At 41.2% G+C, this 14205-nt stretch overlaps 1 protein-coding gene across 22 annotated transcripts in view; it reads right to left on the bottom strand.

The window, feature by feature from the left end:
- The window catches only part of GPHN (gephyrin), a 289830-nt gene extending 276685 nt beyond the window's left edge, over window positions 1-13145 (bottom strand). For 7 of the 22 annotated variants that reach the window (XM_032111561.1, XM_032111567.1, XM_032111569.1 and 4 more), the window contains exon 1: window positions 13030-13144. In XM_032111561.1, the coding sequence (XP_031967452.1) occupies window positions 13030-13093 (64 nt within the window). In that variant the 5' untranslated portion in view covers window positions 13094-13144. Of the gene's footprint in view, window positions 1-10376; window positions 10411-13029 lie in introns of all 22 variants that reach the window. The other 15 variants (XM_032111557.1, XM_032111560.1, XM_032111562.1 and 12 more) reach the window with 6 other exon arrangements.
- Between the last annotated feature and the right edge of the window lie 1060 nt (window positions 13146-14205).

Below are 14205 nucleotides of genomic sequence, written 5' to 3'. Positions count from 1 at the left end.
AGAAGGTATGCAGGACAGAAACAAAATTAGATTATGATCTTTCATGCAGATGTTTTAAGTAGTTGGTGTAGAGATGTCCAACAGAAAAAAAATATGCCAGTAGCACATCATCTGCCATTTAGTACATATCAGGCCAGTAGCCTCCAAGTCAGCATAATAGCTAGATTGAGTGGTAGAGATATGCTCAGAAAAACTATACTGAGTGCAAGTGAGATGACAGATTGAATGGTGCCAAAGAAATCCCTCAAGCAAAAGGGAAATCAGACCTGGCAAAAATGTGTCACTTTTCTTTTTTTAAAATTACTGATATACACTATAATAAACGTTTATGTGTGTATGTATATTAATTATATGTATACAATCTTCAAATTAGTTCTGTCAGGCATACTATAGTCAAGACAGTAAGTTAGAAAAACTAAACGTTAGAAATTTTGACTATTAAAAAATTAATACATTCATAAAATGACCTTACTTGCCTGTAAATGTGTAACATAGTGTTCACCTTTTCCCAAATTTAACACTGCAGAAATCTAATGTTCAGCTTTTCTAGTTACCTAACATGCAAGTTCTCAGATGTTCAGCTCTTTGCTAAGCACAAATGCCTAGCACAGCCTTCATATTCACCTACTACTACACGAATCAAAGACCTCTACATACCAAATGGAAAAACGTATCTTGGCTTACCCTCTCCTCAAAAAAATTTCCTGTAATACGCAAATCCTTCCCTTCCTTCACTATGATTTTTTTACTGCTTATTATTCAGCAGAGGCAGTGTCTTTGCTTGTCCATGAGGACAAGCTAGTAAATAGAACCAAGAGGACACCTGGCCTGACAAAGCAGTACTTGCAAGAAAAGAGGCAGCACAGCCAGATAAAGGAGTGTCAAGACTACCTTTGCAATTGATGCAAGTGAACTACATAAAATTAGCACGATTACATCTGTTTGAGCTGTGTTCTGAAAACAGAAGTCCTATCTCCCACCTTTACCTATCCCACCTGTACAATCCAGCTCCTCCCTCAGACTGGCACTCCTGAGGTCCCTTGCCGAGTTGATTCAGTTTGCTCCAGCTGCAGAAAACTAATTTCTCAAAAGAAGAGGAGTTTTCCACTAGGTTAGCCAGTTAAGTTTGTTTTGCACAGAGTGAAAAATGCAGGATAGAAGAGTACTAAGAAAGAACAGAACTGAAAAAAATTCACAATAGAGGTAAAAATTGCCAGCCTTGTTCACCATTCACCTACTGGAGCAGAAGTCTGCAGAGCTCTGTGCTGAACCAGATCACATAGCTGATTCAGCTCAAAAGGACCCTTTTTCTTTGGCAGGGTAATTTTCAGCTATTTCAGTTCCCTGCCTTCACAGCCACACAACAGGTTATGCCAGCACAGCACAGCATGGCAGTGAACAAGAAGAGTGATGACAGAATCATGCCCAAGATTAAGCCTGGACAGAGTCCTCTTGGGCTCTAAAGCAGTGGCCACTTACAGAAGACTGCATGGTACACCAGCAGAAAATTATCTCTGAATAACTCACCTTGAGGTGTAGTGAATGCAGGAAGACCAAATCCCTGACAAGATGCTGCATGTATTTTCCTAACAGACAAGTCAGATAGGTACAAGGAGGGCCTGTTCAAATGAAGGATTAATTTAAACACACTTTTTCTGTCATTTCCTCATCTATAGCTTTCATAAAAAATTGTAATTCTATGGCTAATTTTGGACATTTGAAATAATTCTACATACTACTGAACTTTACTTTGGGCTATCTTAAGTTAAGAGTCGTTTCAAGGCTAGTTAACAAAATACATGTCTCTCTTTCTCTAGAGTATCCAAAGATTCAAAGGTTATGCCCTCACCCACATCCCCTTCACAAAATGCACAGAAACAGTTCAAGAGCTAGTATCTTCCTGGTCACCTTCCACTTTTAGGAAGGCCTCCTTATTGCTACCCACTGGAAGACTTCTCTGGCATGCACAAGAATTTTAAGAAGCGCACACAACCCCATGGAGGCAAAAAACAACAACTAGTCTACATTAGTTCTTGTGCTTGGTTCAAGAAAGTGGCTTTTAAACTGTCTCCCAAGAGTCCCCAGTCACCACACTTCAGCTGACACTGCATAGAAGAATCAAAGCATGAATGTGGAATTCACTTTGGACAAAACTAAATGAGATGCACTCCACAAGTGCACCTAATGCACTCCAACAATTACAGAGGTCACTCCATGGGTTTTCAGCTAGTGTGAGGCAAAACACACTCAACAGTCTGCACATGAAGTCCCCAGTACTAAGATCTGTTTCTCTAAAGCAGCAGTACTTGCTACCAAGGACTTTACTTACACGGAGTGAAATCACAGAAGGTAAATTAATCTACTGAATTACAGTCAAAAGACTGTAGCAGTTTGGTCCAAAATACTCATTACTTACTTATTTAACCCATGACAAAGACTTAGGTAGGTACAGCACAAATTTTTTTTTTTTAATTGTGTACTTATTATTGAAGAATTGAGAGAGTACCTAATTATCCAAATAAAGGGATTTCTGCATCTGTCTGGGTTTTTTTCCTGCAATGGCTGCTAGTTGGAATGTCAGGACCTATGGAGTTCAAATTTATACTTTGAAGGAATTAGAATATATATTTAACTATTGTCTCAAATGGCCCCAGGCCCAGTACTAGCTACTTTCTAGATGCTAGTAAGACCTCAACCATTCATTTTGAGGTAGTTCATCTCAGCATACTTTTCATATGCACAGCTGAATTTACTTTTGGGAGGCTGAAGCACAGGTAGAACATTTTTATCAGGTGTTTGTTCAGTGCAGAAAAAGGATCCTAGGAATAATCTGAATATGAAGATCTGCTAAAATTATTCTGGAGTATACTAAAAGCTGCTACTATTCTGGTAAGAAATACTGAAAATTATTACTATTTCCCATCTAAAATCTCCCTTATGATTTGATGAGTCCTCACAGCAACTTACACATAACAATAATGGAATACAAGACACACTATCAAGGAATTAAAAGATTTTTCTAATATTAAAGATAATCCGTGACGTCCCAGTTTAATGCTATACAGAAATTTGCCTCAGATGCCTTTTCCAGAAAGATGTTCTGTTCATCAAAGCACTCAAAGAAAGTCTACTTGAACCCTTTTCTGACAAAACAATGGTGAAATGACAACAAGTATTTTCTCTAATTCTCTTTGATCAACTGCCAAGCCAAAGACAAAAGTCATGTACTGAAACCATTGTGCATAAACTAGAGCTATATCCTTTCTTTGGAATAAAGAAATAGGGACAGGCAGGTGAGCTTCCTTGCAGCTTGACAATCACAGGAAATTCTTCATCAGTTGCTTTTTTCAGCAGTTGCTTTTAACATGAACTTTAGAGTTTCCATTTTGATTTTTGATGTATAGGAAAAAAGCCTGAGTCTCACTCAGATAAGAAGGTCCTGCACACTGGAGACACTGGTAATAGCTTTAATTCTTACCATGCTGAAATTTAACTGCAAGATCAGACCTTAAGCCTTGACAGCTTACCTTCCTACTGTGGAACAAGGCACATTCCTAAAAAATAGATATCAGAATAACATTAGATTCTGAAACAAATATACCCAGCTTGAACCACATACATCTTACTAACAGGCCATTCCCAGCTTTTTAAAGCTTTGTGCCTTGCCTTTTATCCAAATAATTATGTCACACAGAATTACCCTACAGCCACATTTACTTGGAAAAATTACAAGGTTTCTCTCAAAAATCCCCAAATCCTCCTCAGCCTCCTGGTTTATTCTACATATCTTTTACTGGTTTCTTCTTTTCTTTATTTTGTTAAATTAATGCCATAATAAATGTCTGCATGACCAGAATGGTTTGGAATCTCTTATAATAGGAGGTTACGAGGGAAAGCAATTCCCCTGCAGACTTTTCAGTCTGTCTGATTACAGCAATCATTAAAAAAGCCTACCAACAAGTATATTTTACAAAAACTAGAAGTACTTAGATTTAGATTTAGCTAAATCTAGTAGCTATGGAGTTACGCCTCACCAATTTACTACATCTATCAAGGGAATGGAACATCATAAGAGTAGCTATCTAAGAAGGAATTCTTTCAGGACATCACAAAAACAGGAGAAAAACCTGGAGACTATAAAACGTTCTCCAAAACCTCCAATTTCTATACTATTTGTTTTATAATATTCTCCCTCTTTTTTTTTTTTTTTTTTTTTTACGTATTAAATCAGACTGTATCAGCAATTATGAAGTTTTAATCAGCAGGAGTTACACATAGGAACACCTGTTGCAATTTTATCTCAGCATCCCTGGAGCTTTGTGAGTATTATCTACAGAAACACTTTGTCCCTGCACTCTCTTTTAAAGGTGTTTCACCACTTTTTTTCCTCACTATGTTTAATTTACAGCTTATTTCTTCAAGGAAGTTGATTTTGAGGATCCTTGACTTGCTGTAGGCTTATTTAATGTCTTGCCTTGAGTATTCACACAACTAAAAAGAGAAATTAGGCTAAAAGAAGAGGAAATGAGAAGTACATATTCCCTTTAATCTTAATGGGGTTTTGTTCTTTTTTTTTTTCTGGAAACAACAAGCAGTTTTCTCATCAGATATGTACTTACTTTAGGCATCTTGCTGCTTTCTCCCAGATTTTTTCAGAGATGAAGTTTCTGATGGTTTCTCACCATCTACACTGCTATGCCACTACTCTACATCATATGAAAGAACCATGTCAGTAGGAAATTACATAATATCTGTTTGAACTCCTGGAAATCTTCTACTTCCAGAAACATGCTGCCGCCCACACTTTCCTAGGCCAAGATTTGCAAGTACCTAGTACAAGGATACATACATGCCCATCTTCTCTTTGGCAGTCTGATTTGTCTTCCTAATCCCATAAACACTGTTTCAAGAAGGGATAAGAAATAACAATGTAGAAGTGTGTTGGTTCACAGAACTCCTAACTAAGTGCCATATTCAATGTTTCTTCAAGAATTATTGGATGAAGACTTTACAGACTTCATCTCAGGTCTTGCTATCAATTCCTTCCTAAGTGGCCCATCCCATGGCATTAAAAGCAGCTTGATAAGAGTACAGGGGATTTTCTTTTTTTTAACAGCAAGCATCATTTGTAGAGGTCCTAGGAGCTTTTCCCTTCTCAGTCAGATCTGCAAAACACTTCACTGCAATTCGTTTTAATTCCCAAAGAATGTGTATTATTTTTCATCCATCCAACTTCCCATAAAAATTCTGAAGAAACAACTTACTTCCTAGATTTCAGTATGAATTTAAATCCCCTCCAGCATATATCTGAAAAAGAAAAAGCACCAATAATCCCACCTCCCAACAAAATCCAAACTATAACACCTGGGATAAAAAACCAAACCACAAAGCCAAACAAAACCACACCATATACTTTAATTTCTACTTCCCACTTTTAGATCTCAAAAGTCACATACAATAGCCAGGAAAACAAACAAAATACATGCATGAAAGATTTTTAAAGGAAAAATATTCCACATAAATTCCCTAAAATATACAGGACAACAAAGAAAACGAACAATACCACACAGTAAGTACTAAAAAGACACAAAAATTTTATAGTTCAAAGCTCAAGTGTATTCTGCTTCTTCACTTTCTTCACTTTAGTACATAATAAGTGATATAATTTAATTAGAAAAGGAGAAAGTAGAAACATGTATTTCTATAGTTGTGATCATAAGTACATAGGCAATACTTAATATATTCATTATATTGGTCTACTTATACCATCTGTATGTCAAATACATAATAAAATGTCATAATACATACGGAATTATTAAAATTACTGTTCTAGGTAACTCACATATGAAGCTAAATTAATGTTGAGTCAGTTCTTTGAGGTCTTGGTATATATCAAAAAACATTTCACTGCTCAAAAATAGGTTTTGTTATACGTAGCTATTCCCTAATCATTGAAATTAGACAGTGGAAGTCTTGTTGTTTATCTCATAGTATAAGGAACAGACAATGCATTTTATTCCTTACAAAACATCATTCACCCACATTGTAACAGCAGGATAGAACCCTGTTTTGCAGGATTTTGCAAAATGTACACAGAAGATTATTCTTAAGGGTTTATGCTAATTTTTTTCCACTTGACATGTTAGGCATAAAATAGGCCTCAGTAAATTAGCTTGAAAACAAAACAAGTAAACAAAACATCACATACAAATCTCTTACTTGCAAAATGAAATTTTCTAAGATAACTGCCTAATTAAGTCTATTTTTCCCAAGCACTTTTTAATGCAATTACTGTTCTTTTACAATTTTAACTTATTTTTTCAATTTTTTGTGATTTAACAAAAAAATAAAATAAAATAAAATTTAAAAAAATAAAACAGCCAAAAGGCTATGCTTTTTTTATTAATTAAAAACATCCCACAGGAAAAAGGCTGCTACCTGCTCATTTCCCTTATGGTTATTACCCTCCTGTTTTCCAAGGATACCTTTTTCAGGCATTCTGCTAAACTTTCAAGAAGAATTGTCATACACAACACTAAAAAATTATAAGACCACTTCAGTGTAAGAAGTGGAGAGTTGCATACTACATCTACGTATATGAACAGAATGTAAATGGTTTCTTTTACTTAATCCACACTTCAAGATTTATAAATATCTAACAAGAACTAAAATTAGTTCCCATTTTTAGTTATCATGTCTTCTTCTTGCATAACAATCTCACAAATTGCAGACAACAGAATCTATACTTGTTTGTCTACAAAAAATCCAGACAGCTATGGCTAAATCAACATTAAAGGTGGACTTCTGTGTCTGTGTATCAGAATTTTGTATGCTAGACTCCCCAAAACATGGCCTGATGATCACATATTCTGTTACTGTCCAGTTAACAAAGCCAGCAAATCAACTAAAAGGTATCCCAGAAATAAGCTGGTTCTCATGAAATTCACAATCACTAACTTCTAAGGTAAATAACATGGAAAGTTGTCCTGCAGCACTGGAAAAGGAGACAAGTATAAATCCAGAAAAGTAAATGAAAACATGCTGTAATGGGTATGCTCTGTGCTGCTAAATATGAACTACAGACATGGAGCGTGGGTGAAGATGGAAGTCTTTCAACTGCATTTGGATAAGTAAACTCCAAATCAAGAAACACTGAGTACACAAGACTTCTTACCCCTCATCTATAAAAACACAAACCTCCAAATTAATGGCCATTTCTTACATAAGTAGGTACTATTTCCCAACTATACATGTATGTTTAAATCTCTTTCTTTAGATGCTTTTAGTTTCAGTTTTTCTACTTCTTCCCATTCAAAAGAATCAGTACTGTAGCAAGCAAATTAAATTTTAAGTACAAGAGTCTGCTATATCAGAGAGATTTCAGCCACCTATTTTTATTCCACACTGTACACTAAAAAATAGGGGGGGGAAAGGACTTTCTTCCTCTTTAGGTTTAAAAGGTAAAGCACAGTTAGGCTACAAAAAGGAAATGAGGCGATTTTACAGATCACGTTCATGACACACTAAAGCTCATCATCATAGCCATATAAAAAATCAACAAGAAATGCTTTTGTGAAGACATACAGCTACAAATGGCAAAGAGGGATATCTCCTAGTTTCTAGGATAAACTCAACATTGTTACAGTCTTACAGTTGAGAAAGATGAAAATCAATGTTACTCCAAATCCAGAATATTTTAATGGAAGCACAGCATTTCTCTGACTAAGGCTCCCAGGAAAAGCTACTGCCTTTAATCTATGTTTTGAAGATGAGTGCCCAATAAGTTGTAATTCTGGAGAGAAGACAGATCACAAAGAAAAAACTAAGCAAGTTCAATTTAGACAATTAGGACAATTTGACAATAACTCTTAGCAAACCTAGTGTCAGTCCTCTCCCTTCCACACACACCTCTATAAGAAAGTTTCCCACAAATTCCAATACATGTCCAGAACATGAACAGCACCACCACTGTGGAGAGATCTTGCAATTCGCATGTTATTAACAAAGAGGAAAGTCATGAGAAGGTATCTCATAAAATAGGAGACAGGCATATGATTTTTTAGTTGGAAAACAGAGAGCCTATCCATTTCTAACACAGTCTAACCAACAGAGTGACACTTTAAGTATTTCGTTTCCAACGTTTCTCAAAGATAATTTTTACAAAACATTCATATCACTGAACTTCAGATCTGCCCAGGCAACCTCTGTGGTTGCAGTTCTCAAGTAGATAACGCCCTCACCATCTCAGAAGAAAGCTTGTTTCAAAGTGATACATTCAGACACAATGTCCACACTCAGGGCCCTTTCAACCAACTAATGAGTCTCAGACACAAAGACAGCGGTGTAATCTTTCTCACTACTGTGTTACACAGGGACATCAAGGTCTGAGGTTACACATTCAAAACATTTGTCTGTTTTATTGTGTAGGCCTATGGCAACAGCTATCATGGAAAATGTTTTAATCTTTACACAGAGGAAGAAAGGAAGAACAATGTATCTGAAGAAAAATTTGCCAAAACCCCTTACTCCCATTATGAAAGGGAAAGGCTGTACCTGTTTTAAAGCAACACTGAACACAGTAAAGCTATCCCAAAAAAAAAGTTAGTCTGAGAGCTTTTTCCAAAACAAGGTGGCAAAAATACAAAATGAGGAGCAAAGACAGAAAATGGTATTTGTGTCTGGTGATGACTCCTCCTCACAGACCTGCCTCAAAAGCAAACTGAATGAAGAGTTATTAGCCAACACAAAATATGACTAATTTTTATCACAAATATTCTGAAAAAACCAAACATGTAACAAAACCTCAAGTTTTGGCCAGTTCCATTACATGCTTACTGGAGAGAAAACAAGAAGAGAGGCAACTAAGAAGAAAATGGGGATGGAGAGGAAAAAACCACAAAACAGGAGCAACCAGAGAGAACCAGAGTCTGTTTTTCCCATTGGGCTAGTGGAGATGGCAACAGCATTCAGATCTCTCTGGATGGTTCCAGTCATGGGTCTGCTTTAGACCCTGACAAAACAAGAAAGGTCACAGATTATATAACTTTTACCAATGTCACCACAGTGAAGGATGATCTAATATTGATTCAATTCTGGGCAGAGAACACATTTTCTCCTCTTTTCTAGCCAACTTCGACATTACAAAATTCTGCACTTAGTACACCAGGTTCAATAACCTGACACCACTGGTAACTGATTAGCAACTGTTCTGTTAGAGATATCCCAAATATGAAAGGCTTGCAAGGGGCAACCAGAGTAACTCTGTACTTGTACTTTACTAAGGAAGCATTGGTGCACGTTGGTGCATGTACTATACAGAGCACGCACAGAATCCAACCTTTACCGTAAATGTAGAGATCTCGCCTCTTTTTCATTTATCTACCCCACATTTCTTGTTTCTCTATGACTGTTTCCTTTACAAAAGAAGATATCCAGAACACTTAAATGACAAAGTTTTGGACATTGTTAGTCCAACTCTGTTATTCCATCACAAAAATATCCCAATCTGACAGTTAGCATCACAGCCCTTTTAAAATGTATTTTACCATAAGAGTAACTTCATGGCAACATAACACTGAAGCTCTATCAGCAGCTCATGTGCCTCCACTACATATCAAAGGTTGCAGAGGGAAAACCTAGGTTTGTAACCTAAATGAGCAGTATCTTTAACCTGAACACTTCATTAAACACTGGTGCTGAATATGACACTTTCACAGTTCCACGCTTTTCACAAATTGCAAAACTTCTTGAAATGATAACACACAAAGATTAAAATTCAATTTTCTATCCACAAACTAGTGAGGCTTCCTATGTGCATAAGACATAACCCTCTAGTTTGCAAGTTTCAGTTTTGTAATCAGTCAGTTGTATATTTCCTCCTATTTCAGTAAAGAAGCTTAACTCCACAACTTTCTGTAGATGCAAAAATAAACATGAGTGTCACCTGCAAGTCCATAGGTGCTGTATACACTACAGTATTTTTCCTGATTTCAGGCAGACAGTTCTTTCACACTGAGAAAATGTCCTAATTATGGACTCTATTCTTATCATTGACTCTTAACTAAAACACCTCGACAGTTGAGGTATAAGAGAAGTTAACAAGTAATTTTTGTAAAAAAATGCCCAAGATGCTGCATTCTGCATAATTTTGCATTTGAACACAGTAAGTTATTTAGCGCAAACAATAACCAATATGTCTATTTCTCTAATCCGTTGTACCTGTCTTAATTTACCACAAGTGAAAAAACATTTGTTTCTAGATGGAAGCTAGCAATACATACAGAAACACAGAGGTCTACCAAGCAAAACTAAATACAATAACTTACTCAAAACAAAACAATGTAATGAAACTAAACTATATGACAAACATTACTCACTCTCAATATACTCTGGAGCCATGTGCATCAGTCTCTACAAGAGATAAGAATAACAATGTGCCCAGATTATTTTTATATGTCCTCATTTTAAAACAAACATCCAACTTTACTCCAAATTAATTCAACGGAGTTACTCCTTCCCAAGTAAATTTACTTCCATCTGCATATGACCATAAGGTGCAGTACTGGTTATTTTCTAAGCTGAGTATACCAGGTCTAACAAAAGCATAAATCTGTATGCCTGTGCTGATAAGACCACAAATATATACTGCTAAGAAAACAAATATATGCCTATGATCTTAATTAGAAAAGCAAAAGGAGTCATGTTATGTTAATTATCTAATTTCTGGTCACTAAGCTATTCTAAATGATAAAAAAAATAGTTCAGATACCTACCTGACCTTTTCATTTCTACACTTATTCTTCCATTCACCAGGAATTATTAGTTCAAGAGGCAATTATTAGTTCATTTCTATGAGAAAAATTCATAAGAGTGCATTTTTTAATTTGCTGTCTTTTCATAGCTGAAACAGCAGAAACAGCTAGGGGGTCCAAATCCTCCAAAGTACAGATATTCTCTTCCAGGGTTAAAGGAGATGCCAGAGTGGAAAATAATCAAGGCTGGCCAAATATATGCTATGACATTTGTACAAAATTTTATTTCATGTTTACAAGCACACACAAAAGAGGGGACTAGGAAAATTGTAAGAAACCAAAGCGTCCCCTTTCAAAATGGCAATATAATTATCTGCAAAATTTTTCAGCCTGGAATTCAAAACAATTACATTAAGGGGAAAAAAACCTAAAACCATCCTGTTTGGTTATGCCTCTTGGCTTTCCTCTAAAACAAAATATTAAAATCAGGCCAGAAGGTTTTCTCAATGAAATTGCAAATTATGATACAAAGTTAAAAGAGTTTAACAATGATCAAACAGGATTTACAGTGCAAAATAAAAGAAGTGTATTCGGAAAGATTATCTGAATCTATTGAGAGACTAAATCGTTATTTAAATTATCATAACACCATATGTGTCTGGTACTGCATTCTGGGAACACTTACAAGCGAAAATTATTACAACTCTCTGATCAACAGAAAATAATAACCCAAGTTACGCATCATGAAGTTGTACGAAATAGGCAAAGAGCATTCTGTTAGCACCCCCTTCCCACTTTAACTTTTACAATAATAGGTAGTGGCACTCATGTCCTATCCTTCAGGAAGAACGGGGAAAAATCCCCCCATGGGACTTTTGCATCTGGTCCAACACACTCTACCCATATTAAGGATCTGACTGCCTGGAATTTGAAAGCAACGCTAAGGATTTCCACTTGTATATATCGTGCTTTTCTAGTGGTTTACCTTTACAATCACCTTGCGGCCAAGCGTTTCCCAGGAAGGGAAGGAGGGGAGGGCTCCAGCCTTCGCGACATCCCTTGCTCCCGACGGCGGGATCAGCACCCAGCAGGGGAACAGCGCCGGGGGCTCCCGCGGGCTCGGGCCGCTTCCGAACGCGCCGTTCGGGTTAAACACCGCTAGCGGTAATAAAATAACTTTCGGGTTAACTCCAGGCCTCCTCTCCCATGAATGTCCCCTGTCTCACTCCGAACATCCTCCTACTCCTAAGCGAGCTCACAACGCTGCTTTCCATGAACACTCATGTCTTCCCAGGCTCCCGGTGAAACCTACTGAGCTCGACGCCTAAAAAATTTCGCCAAAATCTCTCGTCCCTTCCTTGCACAGAAACGGCATTGACGCCCGTATGCACTGGAACCCCTCGGGGCTCCGCTCCTGGGCGCGCCGAGCGTCCCCCGAAGCGCCGAGCTCCGCGGGGCACCGGGATACCCGCCAAGACCCCGGCAAAGGAACCCCCAGCCTGTCACACACGTACCGGCTCCGGGTGTGCAACCTTCTGTGCAACCACCGCGGGTGATGTGCCACGGGTTTATTAAAGGATCATCCGTGCGCTATGAGCAGCAGCATCATAAATGCCCTCCTCCCCCTCCCAAGAGAGAGCACATAGGCACAAGCATCCCCACCCACCCCCTCCCAATTCCCAAAGTAAAGGCCAGGGAGGGGGAGGGGAAGAAGCCATCCCGAAGGAGCTGCCGCGCGGAGCGTGCCGCGCTCGGGCACTCCCGAGGCCGGGAGCCGAGGCCGCCTCCCGCCCGGGGAAGGCAGGCCCGGCACCTGCCGGCCCGCAGCCTGCGCCGGCCGCGGGCTCCCTTCTCCAGCGCCTTCGCACTCACGGCTCCGCCGCGTTCGGAGGCAGCCCGGCCACGTACCGGCCCCTCTCCCCTCCGGCATTCGCCCACCCGCGCGCTCCGTCCCCTTCGCGCGGGTTATCCCCGGGTCAGTCCCCGCGGCTGCGGCGCCCGCCCGCCTGCGGCAGCGCTGCCCAGCGCCGGCCGACCCCGCTCACGCTGTCCGCCGGCGGCTGGAGCGCCGCCCCCACGCCCCGACCCCGGCTCCGGGCCTCGGGTACCGCACGCACGGCGGAGGGGCGCTCCCTGCGCAGCGGCGGAGGCGCCGCCACGGGAGAGACAGACGGCCGGCGGGGCACCCCGCGGGGCGGCCTGAGGCGCGCACCGACCCGCCGCCGCCCGCGGCCGCTCCCCGCGCGTCCCCGGCGCAGTGCCCGGCGCGGCCCGGTACCTGTGAGGACGCCGACACGGATCTGGTGGTCGTGGTTCGTCAGGATCATTCCCTCCGACGCCATGTTCGCGGCGCAGCACCGCACTGCCGGGGGGGGGGCGGTGCGGGAGCGGCGCGGGCGCAGAGGGGGCGGAGCCGGGGCCGGCGGGGCGGGGCGGCGGGGCGGAGGCGGGGCCGGGGCGGGGCCGGGGCGGAGGCGGGGCCGGGGCGGAGGCGGGGCCGGGGCGGAGGCGGGGCCGGGGCGGGGCCGAGGCCGGGGCGGAGGCGGGGCCGGGGCGGAGGCGGGGCCGGGGCGGAGGCGGGGCCGGGGCGGGGCCGAGGCCGGGGCGGAGGCGGGGCCGGGGCGGGGCCAGGGCTACGAGGAAGCGGAGGGGGTGCGAGACTGGCGCGCGGGGCGCGGCGCAGGCAGCACCAATCCAGCGTCCAGAGTCCGAGCCGACCGTCAGGGTCCGTGGTTACAAGGGGCTGACAATTCAATTCCTCAAACCTCGGAAAAGGGGAAAAGATAGATAGCAAGGATGGTAATGATCCCTGTTCTTGGGTAGCATGAGATCACAGAATCACGGATTCGATTAGGTTGGAAAAGACCACTATGATAGTCGAGTTCAACTATGACCAAGCACCACTTTGTCGAGTAGACCCTGGCACTGAGTGCCTCATCCAGTCTCCTCTTAAACACCTCCAGGCACGGTGACTCCACCACCTCCCTGGGCAGCCCATTCAAATATCTAATCTCCGTTTCTGTGAAAAATTTCTTCCGGAAACCCAACCTAAACCTCCGCTGGCACAGTTTAAGAAGACTCTGTCCTCTTGTTCTGGCGCTGGTTGCCTGGCAGAAGAGGCCCACCCCCCACCTGGCTACAGCCTGTTTTCACGTAGGTGCGGAGAGTGATGAGGTCACCCTTGTCTTCTCCAGGCTAGAAATAAGGAGATACAAAATTTTTCCACCAAGTTCCTGGGGCTCAGCAAGGTGTTTTTCGTGCCTTCCCAGGCCTCTTCTCTCACCTGTGAGCCTTCCCCCTTTTCTCTGAGACTAAAGCTGTTGTTACACAGACAAAGCAACAGTTGTTTTGATAAAGCAACTTACTGTCATCTTTTTTTGTCTTCCTTATGTGACCTTGGACACTCTCGGGAAGCAAATATTTTAACTCATTTTGAATGAATATGTAGGCAAAC

Source organism: Corvus moneduloides, chromosome 6, assembly GCF_009650955.1.
Source record: "Corvus moneduloides isolate bCorMon1 chromosome 6, bCorMon1.pri, whole genome shotgun sequence".
In the NCBI taxonomy this organism is placed as follows: Eukaryota; Metazoa; Chordata; class Aves; order Passeriformes; family Corvidae; genus Corvus; species Corvus moneduloides.
This window is presented reverse-complemented; position numbering and strand designations above follow the sequence as displayed.